General features: G+C 36.7%; 2 protein-coding genes across 2 annotated transcripts in view; both read right to left on the bottom strand.

The window, feature by feature from the left end:
* Nucleotides 1-15,945, bottom strand: part of LOC309493671 (adhesion G protein-coupled receptor L3-like) — a 73,419-nt gene that overhangs the window by 5,078 nt on the left and 52,396 nt on the right. Inside the window, exons 5-7 of the mRNA XM_082162861.1 lie at nt 3,787-3,858; nt 3,440-3,632; nt 55-174 (exon numbers count right to left, since the gene is read on the bottom strand). Of these exons, the coding sequence (XP_082018987.1) occupies nt 55-174; nt 3,440-3,632; nt 3,787-3,858 (385 nt within the window). The remainder of the gene's footprint in view (nt 1-54; nt 175-3,439; nt 3,633-3,786; nt 3,859-15,945) is intronic.
* LOC309493673 (adhesion G protein-coupled receptor E3-like) overlaps nt 1-15,945 on the bottom strand; it is an 86,278-nt gene that overhangs the window by 68,700 nt on the left and 1,633 nt on the right. The window contains exon 2 of the mRNA XM_082162863.1: nt 15,264-15,336. Within this exon, the coding sequence (XP_082018989.1) occupies nt 15,264-15,336 (73 nt within the window). The remainder of the gene's footprint in view (nt 1-15,263; nt 15,337-15,945) is intronic.

Below are 15,945 nucleotides of genomic sequence, written 5' to 3'. Positions count from 1 at the left end.
ATATCTTCTAAAAAGTTTTATTAAAAATGTTGTATTAAAACACATCTCACATACTTGTTTCATTGTTGTTCTTGGCGATCCCAATGAGATCGATGTCCACAGAACAATTTGTCGAGACAAGTCGAGGGATTTTATCTAAGGTGATATTGGGTCCAACCATGAAGACTTCAACCTCTGATTTAGAAAATAAGCAGTTATCTGGCACTGAAATATGGAGAGACATTTTTAACATGTTGCAACCGTCCCATGGTTGTGTTGCAAATGTCCCCTGGGTTGGGTTAAAAAAAAGTGATCTGATGGTATTGGTTATATTATGACAATCATCATTTGAACTGTATGTTTTTGATTTATATTGTTGATTACAGCATAACTGTGATTCTGCATAAATATCAGAATTTTAGATATAATATAAAGGATTTCTTAAAAGTTGTTTAAAAAAAAAAACTTTCTTTTAGGCACTCACAGACGTCAAGATTCAGTCTATGCATCTCAACAATGGTGATGAGCAGAATATTCAATTAGGAAAAGGAAATTACATAGACAATTCAGATCATAATTTATTCATACTGCAATGCATGATGGGAGCCATTAATGAGTTGTGATTGGTGGCAGCCACTGCAACATGCTTTATTATTGTCACCATTGTTGAGATTCACAGGCTGATTATTGATATCTGTGTTTCTAAATAAATTAATTTGAAAGTGTTTTGATCAGAACAATATTATTAAATATTTTAGATTATAAGTAAAGTACTGATAATCATATGCTGTAGAATCTCAAACCTGTTGCTAACAAATTAAATAAAACTATCTCAGTAAGTTTCATTTTTCAGATCACAGCATGATTATGTAAAAAAATAACCAACACTATCAGATCACACTTTACTTTGTTCATTTAACTGTTACACATCAATAACAGCAGACAAACAACAGTAAAATTTAAAGTTATTAATATAAGGGTCAAGAGCCCAACTAAAGCAAACACTGATCACCATAACGGTGGCTTACAATTTGTGATTTTCTTCTTCATTGATTCTGCTTGTTAACATCAGGTGTCTTCAATAATGCTCAATCATCACTAAATTAATCACTTAATTATCTCATTAACTTCAACACTCTTGAGTGTGGACTCATACACTCCCAGGAGTTTTAATTTAACACTGGAGTTTTTGCTGTGTACAAAGAGCCGTAGTTAACTGACAAGCTGAGCCATATCGCATTAATTATCGCTGGCAATACGTCCGCGATATTAATGCGATATGGCTCAGCTTGTCAGTTAACTACGGCTCTTTGTAATAAATGCCGCTCCATCTGAAAGCAGGTGATGGCGATTTACTACTAATCAAGGAACCGGCTTTACTGATGAGATGCACATAACAATCTCACAATATATATCGCCCAGCCCCAGAGGTGGAGAATCCAGGGGTCAGAAAGTAAAAGTCCTGCCATATATTTATTCCACCCATGAACTCACACAGCAAAAACTCCAGTGTTAAATGAACTCTCCTGTGAGTTTATTTGGCTCCAGACTCAAGAGTGTTAAAGTTAATGAGATAATTAAGTGATTGTTTGAGTGATGATTGAGCATTATTGAAAACACCTGATGTTAACAAGCAGAATTACTGAAGGAGAAAATCTCTTTTTTAAGTTACCATTATGGTGATCAGTGTTTGCTTTAGTTGGGCTCTTGACCCTTAAACTAATAACTTTAGATTTTGTTTGGCTGTTGTATCTGGGTTATAACTCTCAGATGAACAAAGAGAAACGTTGATCAGGTGGTGTTGGTTATGTTTTGACATAATCATAATTTGACCTGAATCACAAAACTCATTTAGAGAGTTAAGTTTACCTTGTTGATTATAGCTGCCTGTGATTCTAATATTATGCCATGTTAATCATTTTCAATGTAATCAGAAAGATTTCGGATGAGACGTAAAACCGAGGTCCTGACTCTCTGTGGTCATTAAAAATCCCAGGATGTCTTTCGAAAGAGTAGGGGTGTAACCCCGGCATCCTGGCCAAATTTGCCCCTTGGCCTCTGTCCATCATGGCCTCCTAAACATCCCCATATACTGATTGGCTTCATCACTGTCTCCTCTCCACCAGTAAGCTGGTGTGTGGTGGGCGTTCTGGCGCAATATGGCTGCCGTCGCATCATCCAAGTGGATGCTGCACATTGGTGGTGGTTGAGGAGATTCCCCCTTCTATGTAAAGCGCTTTGAGTGCTGAGAAAAGCGCTATATAAATGTAATGAATTATTATTATTATTATTATTATTATTTCTTGAAAATTTTTCTGATCAAAGGACTTTGAAAAATTATATTATTTGGACACACTGACACCAAGAATCAGCCTGTGATTCTCAACAATGGTGACAATAATAAAGCATGTTGCAGTGCATTCTGGGTGCCACCAATCAAAACTCATCCATGGCTCCCATCATGCATTGCGGTATGAATAAATTATGATCTGAATTGTCTTGTTTTCCTAATTGAATATTCTTTTTGTCACCATTGTTGAGATTCATACACTGAATCTTGATGTCTGTGTGTGCCTTAAAGAAAGATTTTCCTTTTCTTTATCAGAACAACTTTTAAGAAATAATTTTAATTATATTGAAAAATCTGGATCTTAATCTGTAGAATTACTGTGATGTTGTAATGACCAATATACATTTAAGTCAGAGATTAGGCTCTAATTGAGTTCAGTGATTCAGATCAAATTATGATAATGTTCAAATATAACCAACACCACCTGATCAACTTTTCCTTTTGTTCATCTGGCTGTAATAACTCAGATCAACAACCAAACAAAATCTAAAGATAATCATTTGAAGGTCAACTGCCAAACTAAATCGAACACTGATCTCCATAACGGTGTCTAAAATTGTGATTTTTCTCCTTCAGTGATTCTGCTTGTTAACATCAGGTGTTTTCAATAATGGTCAATCATCACTCAATCAATCACTTAATTAGCTCATTAACTTTAACACTCTTGAGTCTGGAGCCAAATAAACTCCCAGGAGAGTTCATTTAACACTGGAGTTTTTGCTGTGTGAGTTCATGGGTGGAATAAATATATGGCAGGACTTTTACTTTCTGACCCCTGGACTCTCCACCTCTGCCCAGCCCTAGTCCAGAGTTGAGAACCCCTGCTCTAGACCAGTGGTTCCCAAACCTGTCCTGGAGGACCACCAACACTGCACGTTTTCTTTGTCTCCCTAATCAAACACACCTGATTCAACTCATCAGCTCATTATCACATGGGTTAATGAGCTGATGAGTTGAATCAGGTGTGTTTGATTAGGGAGACAAAGAAAACGTGCAGTCTTGGGGGTACTCCAGGACAGGTTTGAGAACCACTGCTCTAGACTATATAAACTCCCTGATATCATATATAAGCTCAGTTTCATCATCAATAATAACAGTTTCTCCACTCACCAACAGCAGCAAGAGTAAAACTGACTCTGTCATGTGTGTCTGTCGGCTTCACCAATGTAGAGATGAGTTTCTCGTTGGCTTTTAACACACGGTTTCCATTGGAGGCTAGTTCAGCTGGGCTGACTGATGATGAAGACTCTGAAATCTCTCCTGAAGCGTTGAGGACCATATTCAAAACATCGGTCACTGGAGTCTAATTTATTGGTCAGAAAAAAATATACATATATACTGTAAATGTAAATATTAAGAAAGCCAATTAATCAGACCTTAACCAGATCAATCATGTAACTGACAATTACATTTGATTTGATTATTTAAAAAAAATAAAAATTCTCTTGAAGACTTACAGTCAAAGGAAGCTCTTGATCTGTAATGTTCTCGATCTGCTCTAGAAGATTTTGAAGCTTTTCAGTCTGACTCTGAAATCAAAATTGAAAAGAAAATTTGACGATGTGTGAGTGATGACTCTAACCGGGTATGCTGAGTGTCTCTGAAATGAGACACAGACATTTTTTAACAGACGTTTTTTTTAACAAATTTCTTTAACAAATGATTCAATGACATATATATATATTTAACATTTGTCGCCACCTACTGGTGGAAATGAAAATGAAAATACTTTTCTAAAGGTGCTTTTCTGTATTTTGCTTGCTACAGTGGACAGTGTTTGTATCCAACAAACTTTTGTCACAGAAATACTGGAATAAAAGTTTAAGATGAATGAGAATGTATGGTTGAAATGGACAGCTTCGTGGACAGCTTTCTCTGCACATTAAATCCCCATATTGCCAGCAAACAATGAGAATGCAGAACAATGATGATGACAGAGAGTATAGGCTTCAAAGCTATTGTGGACCTGCTTACCCAAAACCCTGGTTTGGCAAATAAATGAGTGACGGAAAGTTACATATTTCCAAAATTGTATTATGTAAGCTTTATGTTACTCCTCAAATAACAAGGGAATTTGTAGTAATTTATAGTGTTAATTAATTAGCGAGTCCACAAACTCATTCTTTCAATTGGCTTTTGTACACTCTAAAAAATGCTATGTTGGCTTTAATTAACTTTATGTCAACAGGTCCCACATAACTAGTTTACGTTGGATTTATGTAACATTATTTATTTCAGTTAACTTAAGTTAATTACATAAGGTTAATCCAATGCCATTTAGTTGAATAAGGTTAAAGGGATAGTTCACCCAAAAATGAAAATTCTGTCATCATTTACTCACCCTCAAGTTGTTCCAAACCTGTATGAGTTTCTTTGTTCTGCTGAACACAAAGGAAGATATTTGGAAGAATGTTTGTAACCAAACAGATCTCGGTCCCCATTGACTACCATAGTATATTTTTTTCCTACTATGGTAGTCAATGGGGACCGAGATCTGTTGATTACAAACATTCTTCCAAATATCTTCCTTTGTGTTCAGCAGAACAAAGTAACTCATTCAGGTTTGGAACAACTTGAGGGTGAGTAAATGATGACAGAATTTTCATTTTTGGGTGAACTATCCCTTTAAGAGTCTTAATTTTGTCCAAAACAATGAAGTTAATTAAGCTCAATTATCCTAAAATTTATATTTTTACATTCAACCAAAAAAAAAACTCCCATGTTAAATTAACACTCAAGAGTGTTAAAGTTAATGAGATAATTAAGTGATTAATTTAGTGATGATTGAACATTATTGAAGACACCTGATGTTAACAAGCAGAATCACTGAAGGAGACAATCACAAATTGTAAATTACCGTTATGGTGATCAGTGTTTGCTTTAGTTGGGCTCTTGACCCTTATATGTTTACTTCAAGTTTTGTTTGGCTGTTGTATCTGAGTTATAACTAACAGATAAACAAAGAGAAAAAAAACTGATGGTGTTGGTTATATTATATCAGTCATCATTAGAACTTGATCACTGAACTAGATATAATACAAAGGATTTCTTAAAAGTTGTTTTGAAAACAAATAAAATCTTTCTTTTAGGCACACACAGAAGTCAAGATTCAGTCAATGCATCTCAACAATGGTGACGAGCAGAATATTCAATTAGGAAAAGTAAATTACATAGAGAATTCAGATCATAATTTATTCATACCGCAATGCATGATGGGAGCCATTAATGAGTTGTGATTGGTGGCAGCCACTGCAACATGCTTTATTATTGTCACCATTGTTGAGATTCACAGGCTGATTATTGATATCTGTGTTTCTAAATAATTTCATTTAAAAATCTTTTGATCATAACAAAGTTTATTAAATATTTTGGATTATATGAACAATACTATAAAAATCATATGCCGTGGAGTCACAGAGCTGCTGTAATTAACACGTGGAACCCAACTGTTTCAATTAACTTCATTTTCCAGATCACAGCATGATTATGTCAAAGCATAACCAAAACCATCAGTGATGAACTGAGAAATCAAAACTTCCTTGAGCTTTTGACATATAAGAGATCATCATACTATATTATAATAATATCCTGTAAGTTTCAGAACTGAAAACTACCTTGTTAGTCCAATAAAAGCTTTTATAGACATCAAGCTCAGCAAACGACTTGTTTTTCAAAGTGGGGAACTATGACGTCAAAGACGATAAAACACCGCCTCCACAAAATAAGATCAACGCCTACTTCAACACGGCCTGTTTAGCCCCGCCCACCGATTCGCCCAAACATGCTAAATAACATAGGACGACATGATAATTGCTAAACCGGATCGAGCTACTTCCAAGCAATAAACATGCTGTTTACTAAATATTGTGCAGTGCCTGTTTGTGGAAGAAGACAGTCTGCATAAGCTTCCTTCGGATTCCAGCATGGTTAAACTTTATTAAATCAGTCAATCACAATTTCCCGACACGGATCTGCCAGCAACATGTAAGTAACCATGTGTATTCTAATGCCTGATCTCCGATCAGTGATTTCTGTGTAATTATTCAAGTTCAGATATTTCTCTTAAAATCGTATACTATTTATGCATCAGTGACTAAACGATCAACTTCACATAATTTCTCGTAGTATTATGAAAATAATCTTTTTTAAACTGTTATTAAATTATATACAGAAAGCGATCAAAGAACGATCCCTTTCCAATCGCCCAAGCTGTCAATCAAACAGCACAGCGAGCCGCGAGAGCTTATCTGGACACTTACCAAACTCGTGATGAAATAATGACACTGTTACACTACACAACGAAGCTCTTACTGTGTATTCACATCGTGTTTGCATTGTGAGAGTGCAAAAATTGCATTGCAATAATGAGATCTTTTTTCACGCGATCAACAGACTGTCTGTCATCTGCTCAGTCAGTGCTCATCATGCTGCAACCATTCATGTGATGGAATAGATTTAAATATAATGCTTTAAACGATACTTTTCACGATTTGTTAATCTCGATAGCTGTAATAGTAAAAACGTAGTAAAAGTTTTCGAGAGAGTTCATGTAATACTAACTATTTCATATGCAGGCATGCCAGCCAATCACAGCAGTGGGTGTTTGCACTGCAGTCTCACAGCAGACACGCCCCTTAAAACAGAGCGTTCAAATCTGAGGCTGAAATCAGGCTTGGAAAAATGGCATGTATTTATAAATTATGACAATTTTTGATGTAAAAATCATACTAACATTATAAGGGCACCCCAGGCAACATTATAAAATAATAAAACAATCCAGTTCATGACCCCTTTAAAGTAAATATGTAAGGGTCAAGAGCCCAACTAAAGCAAACACCTATCACCATAATGGTAACTTACAATTTGTGATTTGTGATACACTTCAGTGATTCTGCTTGTTAACATCAGGTGTCTTCAATAATACTCAATCATCACTAATGAATCACTTAATTAGCTCATTAACTTTAACACTCTTGAGTGTTAATTTAACTCACATGAGAGTTCATTTAACACTGGATTATTTGTTTTGGTTGAATGTAAAAATATGAATTTTAGGATAATTGAACTTAATTATGAAAAGACAATGCAGAAAAGCAGAGCGCATGTGGCGGAAGACAAAACTTGTAGTCCATTATAACATCTACAAAGACAGCCTTCATGCTTTCAATATGGAACTAGGCAAAGCTAGACAGACTTTCTTCTCAAATATTATAAACAGCAATTTAAACAACACACGCACTCTTTTTGCTACTGTAGAGAGACTGACAACCCCCTCAATCCAGATTCCCAGTGAAATGCTCTCAGACAACAAGTGCAGTGAGTTTGCTTCTTTCTTCTCTGAGAAAATCAATGATATCAGAAAGGTGATCAGCACATCCTTGAGTTGCGTTGAGGTCAGACAGATCAAACCACCTGAGAAAGTAGTTACTATGTCTGATTACAAAGAAATTGATGGCAAAATGTTGGAAGAAACCGTACAGCACCTTAAAACATCAACCTGTGCCCTTGACACACTTCCCACATCTTTTTTCAAAAGTGTGTTAAACAGTTTAGAAGCAGATCTTCTAGAAGTGGTAAATGCCTCACTTCTCTCTGGGAGTTTTCCAAACTCCCTAAAAACTGCAGTTGTCAAGCCCCTCCTGAAAAAGAGCAATCTGGATAAGACCAAATTAAGCAACTATAGACCGATCTCAAATCTTCCTTTCATAGGCAAGATCATTGAAAAAGTTGTCTTCAATCAGCTGAACAAATTCTTGAGCTTGAATGGATACTTTGACAATTTTCAATCTGGTTTCCGACCGCACCACAGCACAGAGACAGCGCTCATAAAGATAATAAACGATATCCGCTTAAATACTGATTCAGGCAAATTATCAGTGCTGGTACTACTCGACCTCAGTGCTGCATTTGACACTGTCGATCATAACATACTTCTAGACAGGCTGGAAAACTGGGTGGGGCTTTCTGGGATAATCCTAAAATGGTTCAGGTCATACTTAGATGGGAGAGGTTATTATGTGAGTATAGGAGACCATAAGTCTGAGTGGACATCCATGACATGCGGAGTCCCTCAAGGCTCAATTATTGCGCCACTCCTGTTCAACCTGTATATGCTCCCAATGAGCCAAATAATGAGAAAGAACCAAATCTCTTACCGCAGCTATGCAGACGACACACAGCTGTACTTAGCCCTATCGCCTAACGATTACAGCCCCATTGACTCCTTGTGCTAATGCATTGATGAAGTCAACAGTTGGATGTGTCAAAACTTTCTTCAATTAAACAAAGACAAAACTGAAGTCATTGCGTTTGGAAACAAAGATGAAGTTCTCAAGGTGAACGCATACCTTCTCTCTAGGGGTCAAACAACTAAACATCAAGTCAGGAATCTTGGTGTGACACTAGAGTCAGACCTTAGTTTCAGTAGTCATGTCAAAGCAATAACTAAATCAGCATACTATCATCTGAAAAATATTGCAAGAATTAGATGCTTTGTTTCCAAACAAGACTTAGAGAAACTTGTTCATGCTTTCATCACCAGCAGGGTGGATTATTGTAATGGACTCCTCACTGGCCTTCCCAAAAAGACCATAAGACAGTTGCAGCTCATACAGAACGCTGCCGCCATGATTCTGAGCAGAACCAGAAAATATGAACATATCACACCAGTCCTCAGGTCTTTACACTGGCTCCCAGTTAGATTTAGGATTGATTTTAAAGTATTATTACTGGTATATAAATCACTCAATGGCCTAGGACCTCAATACATTGCAGATATGCTCACTGAATATAAGCCCAACAGATCACTCAGATCATTAGGATCATATCAGCTAGAAATACCAAGGGTTCACTCTAAGCATGGTGAGTCCGCTTTTAGCTATTATGCCAGCCGCAGCTGGAACCAGCTTCCAGAAGAGATCAGATGTGCTCCTACTGTAGTCACTTTCAAATCCAGACTCAAAACACTTCTGTTTAGCTATGCATTTACTGAATGAGCACTGTGCCAATGTTCGTCCGACTGTTTGTACTGTACTATATTTTATTTGTTTGAATTTTTTTTTTTTTTTTTTTCTTCTATGTAAAGCACTTTGAATTGCCATTGTGTATGAAATGTGCTATATAAATAAACTTGCCTTGCCTTGCCTTGCCTTAATTAACTTAATTGTGTTGGACAAAATTAAGACTGTTAACCTTATTCAACTAAACGGCATTGGATTAACCTTATGTAATTAACTTAAGTTAATTGAAATAAATAATGTTACATAAATCCAACGTAACCTAGTTATGTGGGACCTGTTGACATAAAAAAGTTAATTAAAGCCAACATAGCATTTTTTAGAGTGTATGCAGAGTATTCACAGCTTATATGGACTGAATGCCCCATAAACCATCAGCAATTATTAGAAAAGCACATTCATATTTCAGATTACACACATATCTAACATGCACATGTTATTGCACTGCTTCAGTTTGGACTATTATTGATAGGAGCTGTGAGTCTCTACAGCTTCAATTTCAGAAACTCAACTTACGTTGCATCCTTCCAGCGGCGTTATATTTATACCTGCAATGACAGAAATCAGCATGAAGACAATAATATAATAAACTGCAAAACTTAACTATTAAGTATTATTTTGACCCCTAAAAAATAACTATTTTACTAAGCAGCAATTTCAGCAAGATTGTGGATTCAGCAAGATTTCAGTGATTTCCTCGTGCGTACCCCCTCTCTTCCACTTAGACTTGAGTCATACCTTTTCCATTAAAGGAACACTCCACCGTTTTTTGAAATAGGGCTTATTCACCTTCTTTCCTACATTTAGATAGGTGGGCAAATGCATTTTTGTCTCAGTGCATGCATTGTTTTAGTTTGACAGGGTCGGCGCTAGCTTAGCTTAGCATAATGAATGTAATCCTTTGTTGCCAGCTAGCATGTCCTGAGTAAAAGTAATATAAAAAAAAAACTAAAAAAACGAATTACTTCTTGTGGCCTGCGTATTCACAACGAGACAAAAATGCATTTGCCCACCTATCTAAATGTAGGAAAGAAGGTGAATAAGCCCTATTTCAAAAAACGGTGGAGTGTTCCTTTAAGGGACAATATTTGCCCCATAAATTTATTTCCCAGTGTTTTTTTTTTTTTTTACTTTATGCATAACTTTATGAAATAAAAAATGTTTTCAATGAAAAATGTTCAATAGAGCAATATGCAATGACGGTAAAACCAAAGTGATACTTTAACTTATATTACACTAAAACCAGTAAGTCACTGTCTTCTCAATGAGTGAGTCATTGAGTCATCCTTACATTCAGTAACAAAGCAACTAGCTGTATTTATAAATGAATCATTCAATGATAGACTCACAATTCTTTTCAAAGCTGCAGAATTGTTTACGAAACACCAGTGTGTGCTGTAGTTCTGCTTTTCTCTTTCGTTGGAACTATTATTTTGTTGCAAAATAGAGTAAGTACTGACAGTACTGTGTTTAAAATACACGTTTTGTTTGTTGACCTGTTGTATGATAATCAATGTCACCATGTGAGGAGATGACCAGAAATTGACCTATCGGTAAGCTCCGCCCCCTTAGTTACGGTTGCTAACTCGGACAAACAAACGGAGTGGCTAACTGTCTTACAATGAGCTAACTGTCTTACAATGACAGCTGTCAGTGTGAAAACCTTGTCCCAAGACGTTTTTGATAAATTTTGGACGCAGAAGGACCACCTCTCGTCAAGGAGCATTCAAGTGGGACTTAAATATGCCATGGAGGGATAAAAGATTATAAACTAAATATGGTGGGTAACAAGATTAATTTGGAAGCGAGGGTTTACAGATCACAAACAAGCGGGAGAAGCCTCATGTTGCGGTCGTCACGATCGCAGAAAAACAATATCTAGGATCAACACTGTTCATTTATACCGCAGGCTAAGTTTAAATTAATTTACATTTAACCAGTTTAATATGGAGAGGCACTCCCAGTCAACAATTTGAATACCTCAGTGAAACAGGTTATTTCATGATGAATATAAAACCATCAACAGGTAACCATCATCACCTGATCTCGTTTCACTTTAGCTTTCTTTGCTGCTGCAAATGTGTTTGACAAACACACTGTCACAGCTGCCAAAAAAGACAAAAGATGTAATAAGAGTTAAGAGCCCAACTAATGGAAACACTAATCACTGTTATGGTGACTTCAAATGAAACACAGAGTTAAACACCTGTTAATTCTCAATAAAAACTTCTGTAGACGTCTGACAGAAATAAAGTCAGTCTGGTTAGTAATAAGTGAAGCTGGTAATGCTGTTTGTGGAGTTGTTTAATGAAGTTGGAGCCTGACATCAAATGTTTAGACGTCAACCTAATTTTCATTTTCAACTAAAATGTTCAAATCCAATAACATTTATAGCTGGGGTGACCTCATATTGTGGCCATAAAATGAGCACACAGCGAGTGCGCTGTGAGGTTACACTTTTAGCTCACTGTGAACTCACATTGTGGTCATATGGAGAGATCACTGTGAGATCAACGTGTTGACTGGGTAATCTAATGTAAATCATGTCAGCTGTGTTTTGGTGTGAACGGCTTCTCTGTTAACAAAGACTGATAATGGAAAAAATATAAAATGAAAAGGTATTTTACTACAGAAAGACCTGAACTTTTGTGTACAGATAATGTATACTTTGTGTTTTGAATGAGCGATTTCTCCATAACTGAGACAGTGTTGTGTGTGAGGAAGTGATGCGGGTCAGTGTATGTGGTGTGAACACACTCGCTCATCATCATCTACAGAGAATACTGTGGTTTCTGTCATCTCGCCTCTTTACATCTTTACAACACGTGATACAGCGCTCTCTCAGACACACACAGACCTCTCTGATGTTACTGATATATTAGTTATGATTATATGTGTTTTACACCATATCTATGTGCACTGTCCACTTCACTCATACAGAATATTCTGACTTACCAGGTTTAATTTCCAGGTTAATCTCTGTGTATTTATCAAGTTTTCCCTGTCCTGTCCTGACAGAACACCAGTATTTGCCTTGATCCTCTGTTCTCAGATCAGTGATGGTGATGGTGAAGATGCGGGTCGTTCTGTCATCGGTCAGAGAGAATCTCCTGTCTTTAGCTGGAGATCCAGATTCAACAGGAATGTCTTTATAAATATCTTTCACTAGGCTTACTAGACACTCTCCTCTGCAGAGATACTTATTCTGCTCTTCATATCCAGACTCATAGGGACAGCGTATTTCAACTTTTCCTCCTTCATAACCAGTGAAAGTCAAGATCTCCGTCGTCTCACACGCCAAGACTAAAAACATAAGAGAGAGAAACTCAGCTCAGAGCAAACATGGACCTGATTGAGAACAGGTGCTGTTTTAGAAAGACCCAGAAACACAGAATAAACTCTTACCTGACATGATGAGCAGGAGAAATATGAGAAGTTTATGATCACAGATCTGGATCATTTTCTGCTTTATCTGTGAGCCGCTGGTGGCCTGTGTTATGAAGAGCCCCCCCCCCCCCCTCTCTCTCACTCAGAGTGTGTGTGTGTGTGTGTGAAACTAGATTACTAGTTCCATGTAAAGAGTAATCACAAAAATAGAGTTTGCTTGTACCAGTGACAGAGGGAAAAGTTTGGGGCTTTTGAACCAACTGAACCAATCATATTGAAGGTGACATGTTAGTCACTATAATCTTATTTGTTGTCTTGATTCTATAAAAACTGTTGTATCAAACATGTTATCTAGTGGGATTCTCAATGGAATGTGTCTGAGATCCTCCCGCCTTGCTTCTTGGGAGAGATTCCCTGAGAACTGCTCGGGAAGATCTCCTGGCCGTGATTAAAGCATTCAAAGGACATTTGCTGAAGTCTGTTTGTCCATCATTCCTGCGCAGGAAGTAAGCTAGTTTAGGGGAACAAGTTAGTTAGGTGACTATTGTTGAACTGGGACATCGACCTTGTTCATTATGTGGCAAGGTGCCGATAAAACAATTTAAGCAACAATATACTCAAAATGTATAATAATTTTGCCAGACAAAAAAGTGAAATGCATGGCCGTACACTTATTACCAGCTTCACTTAAACTAACCAGATTTACTTTATTTAATTTCCGATTTAAAGAAATAATTTTTTGCATTTTAAAGTCACCATGATGGTGGTTAGCGTTTGCTTTAGTTGTGCTCTTGACCCTTGACTTTTCAATATAAAAATGTTTCTGGGTGCTATAATTGTGTGTTTATAAAGCACATGTGTTGTGCCTGAGCACACACACTACATGTGCCATTTTTAACACAACTCTTATTAGAGTGTACTTATTAAAATATTGTTTTATCAGTTACACTGGACCATGACAATACTGTATTACTATTGGAAACATGACTCATCACAGGAAATATAAGCTCATCTTCTCAGAAGCTATGGGAGTGATAAATGTGAATAAATGGTCTCAGTGTGAGAACTCAGAAAAGCAGAAGTAAACGTACAGAGACAGAGGAGTGAAGAGAGAACCAAGAAATCAGCCACAAACAACATGACGCACTCTCAAATAAGGAAATATATGACAAATAAGACAAAAATAATCAAAGTTGATTTATTAAATACCCAATGACATCAAAATATTAGTTTTGTGGCTTTTAGTTCTTATCTATCAGCTCAGAGCTCATTTATGCTAGTGAACTCCTTTGACATGATACATATTTAACATGTACACATTCACTTCTGAGAACATGAGCCAAACATATTCATGATCTGCTGCTACAGTGATTTTTGTCCAATCAAAAGCTCTGAACTTTGAGAAAGTCCCTCCCCCTAAACCATGTGACACTGACTAGCAAGTAGCAAAAGACTATTGGACATTTCTAAAAGGAGCGTTTGACAAGTTCAACACAAACTTCCTGTTTCAGAGAGAAATATGTGAGAACAGGACAGAAGAAAGTGCAGATCAGCCGCTCATGAGGCCTTAAATAAAACATCCAGGGCCAGTTGTTCAAAGCTAATCTGATCGGATTTTGGTTATCGGATTGGATCAAATCTTGAAAATGTGTTGTTCAAAAGGGAAAGAAGGAATCTGAAATCAGATTAGATCACGGAATCCAGTCCTAGTTTTAATCTGGATCAAACCTTCAGTTTGTGTTGTTCAAAACTTGTCAGTAGGATTTGGATAACTTTGATCCAAAAAAACAGGATTATCCTGATCCCAACAGGGGGTAGGATTTCAAGGTGGATTCCAGGAAGAAAATGTAGTAAAACTTTCAAATTGGTAAAAATACAACATTTGTATCATGTAATATACACACACACACTCATATTTTTATTTTGCTTTTGATTAGCTTAACTGTTAAAGTAATACATTAGAAGTAGACATTAGGCTACATACTGAATTAAGCCTTTCGGTAGCCTACTGTAAAGTAAAAAAGAGATTTTGGCGCCATTAAATAATCCTCAAACAGCTGTAAAAATCAAACAAAAATATTATATTTAATTCAAAGTGTTTTATCACTGTTTATAAACTACATTGACACAATCATAAAAGATGAACCAGTCAAAAGATCTTTGCAAGCGAACACAACGTTTTTTTTGGTGAACGCTATACAAAACTTTTCTGAGGGAATGCAAAAGCATTGAAATATATATATATATATATATATTTTTTTTTTTATCTCAGATTTTTTACATGACCATGTCCCTTTGGGGCTTCTGTAGAGAACCAGTAATCCAGATTTGGTAATCGGAAAAAGTTTACATCCAGATCAGGGTGATTCAATCCAATTTTGCTTTGAAAAACCGGCACAAAAGTAAGATGGATTACCTGATCCTGGATAGCAAAATATGGGATTTCCAAATCCAGATCATTCTGATCCAGATTAAACTTTTTGAACAACTGGCCCCAGAGTGTTTCTAATGTGAATGTAAGAGAGACTCACCGTGAATCATGAGCAGAAAGAAGATCAGAGGAAGAGGAGGAGCCATTCTGACCCACATCAGCATAACATATATCTATAATACAGCATTCAATTCACGTTTATTTGTATAGCGCTTTTCACAATACACATCGTTTCAAATCAGCTTTACAGGAAATACACGAGTCCACATTACAATTTAGAGTGATCTGTTATCAGAGGAAACTGTCTAAGTTATGCATTTCAGAAATGTACATACAAAATCACAGTTAGCTAAAAATGTATTAATTGAAACAATGTAATCATTTCAGGCAAAAACAATGGAGAAAGGGACCGTTCGGTATTTATGGAATGGACCACCGGAGGAAAATAGGGGAGGGTCATGTGTTTTTATTCTTTGTTGAGGGGAGGGTCATCCAAATTTTTTTAATCGGGGGGGGGGGGGGGTATTCATGAAAACAGCAACATTTCAAAGTGGCTTGTTTTGCGTATTTTTTTCCATCGCTAGCAGATGGGTCGGACCCTACATAAGTTCAGTTTGGCGCTGTTTGACAGTGTGCGCTTCGGGGCGTACATGCTAAGAAAAAGTGCATCATGTCAGAACAGAACGCCAATGAAATGTTTACCCGGCTGTAAGAATTGAGAAATTAGGAAATGCCGGACAGTCTGTTTGAAGAGCGACCAGACCCTGAGAGGACAAAGGACC

This window comes from Leuciscus leuciscus (genome assembly GCF_965113295.1).
Source record: "Leuciscus leuciscus genome assembly, chromosome: 3".
Lineage (NCBI taxonomy): Eukaryota > Metazoa > Chordata > Actinopteri > Cypriniformes > Leuciscidae > Leuciscus > Leuciscus leuciscus.
This window is presented reverse-complemented; position numbering and strand designations above follow the sequence as displayed.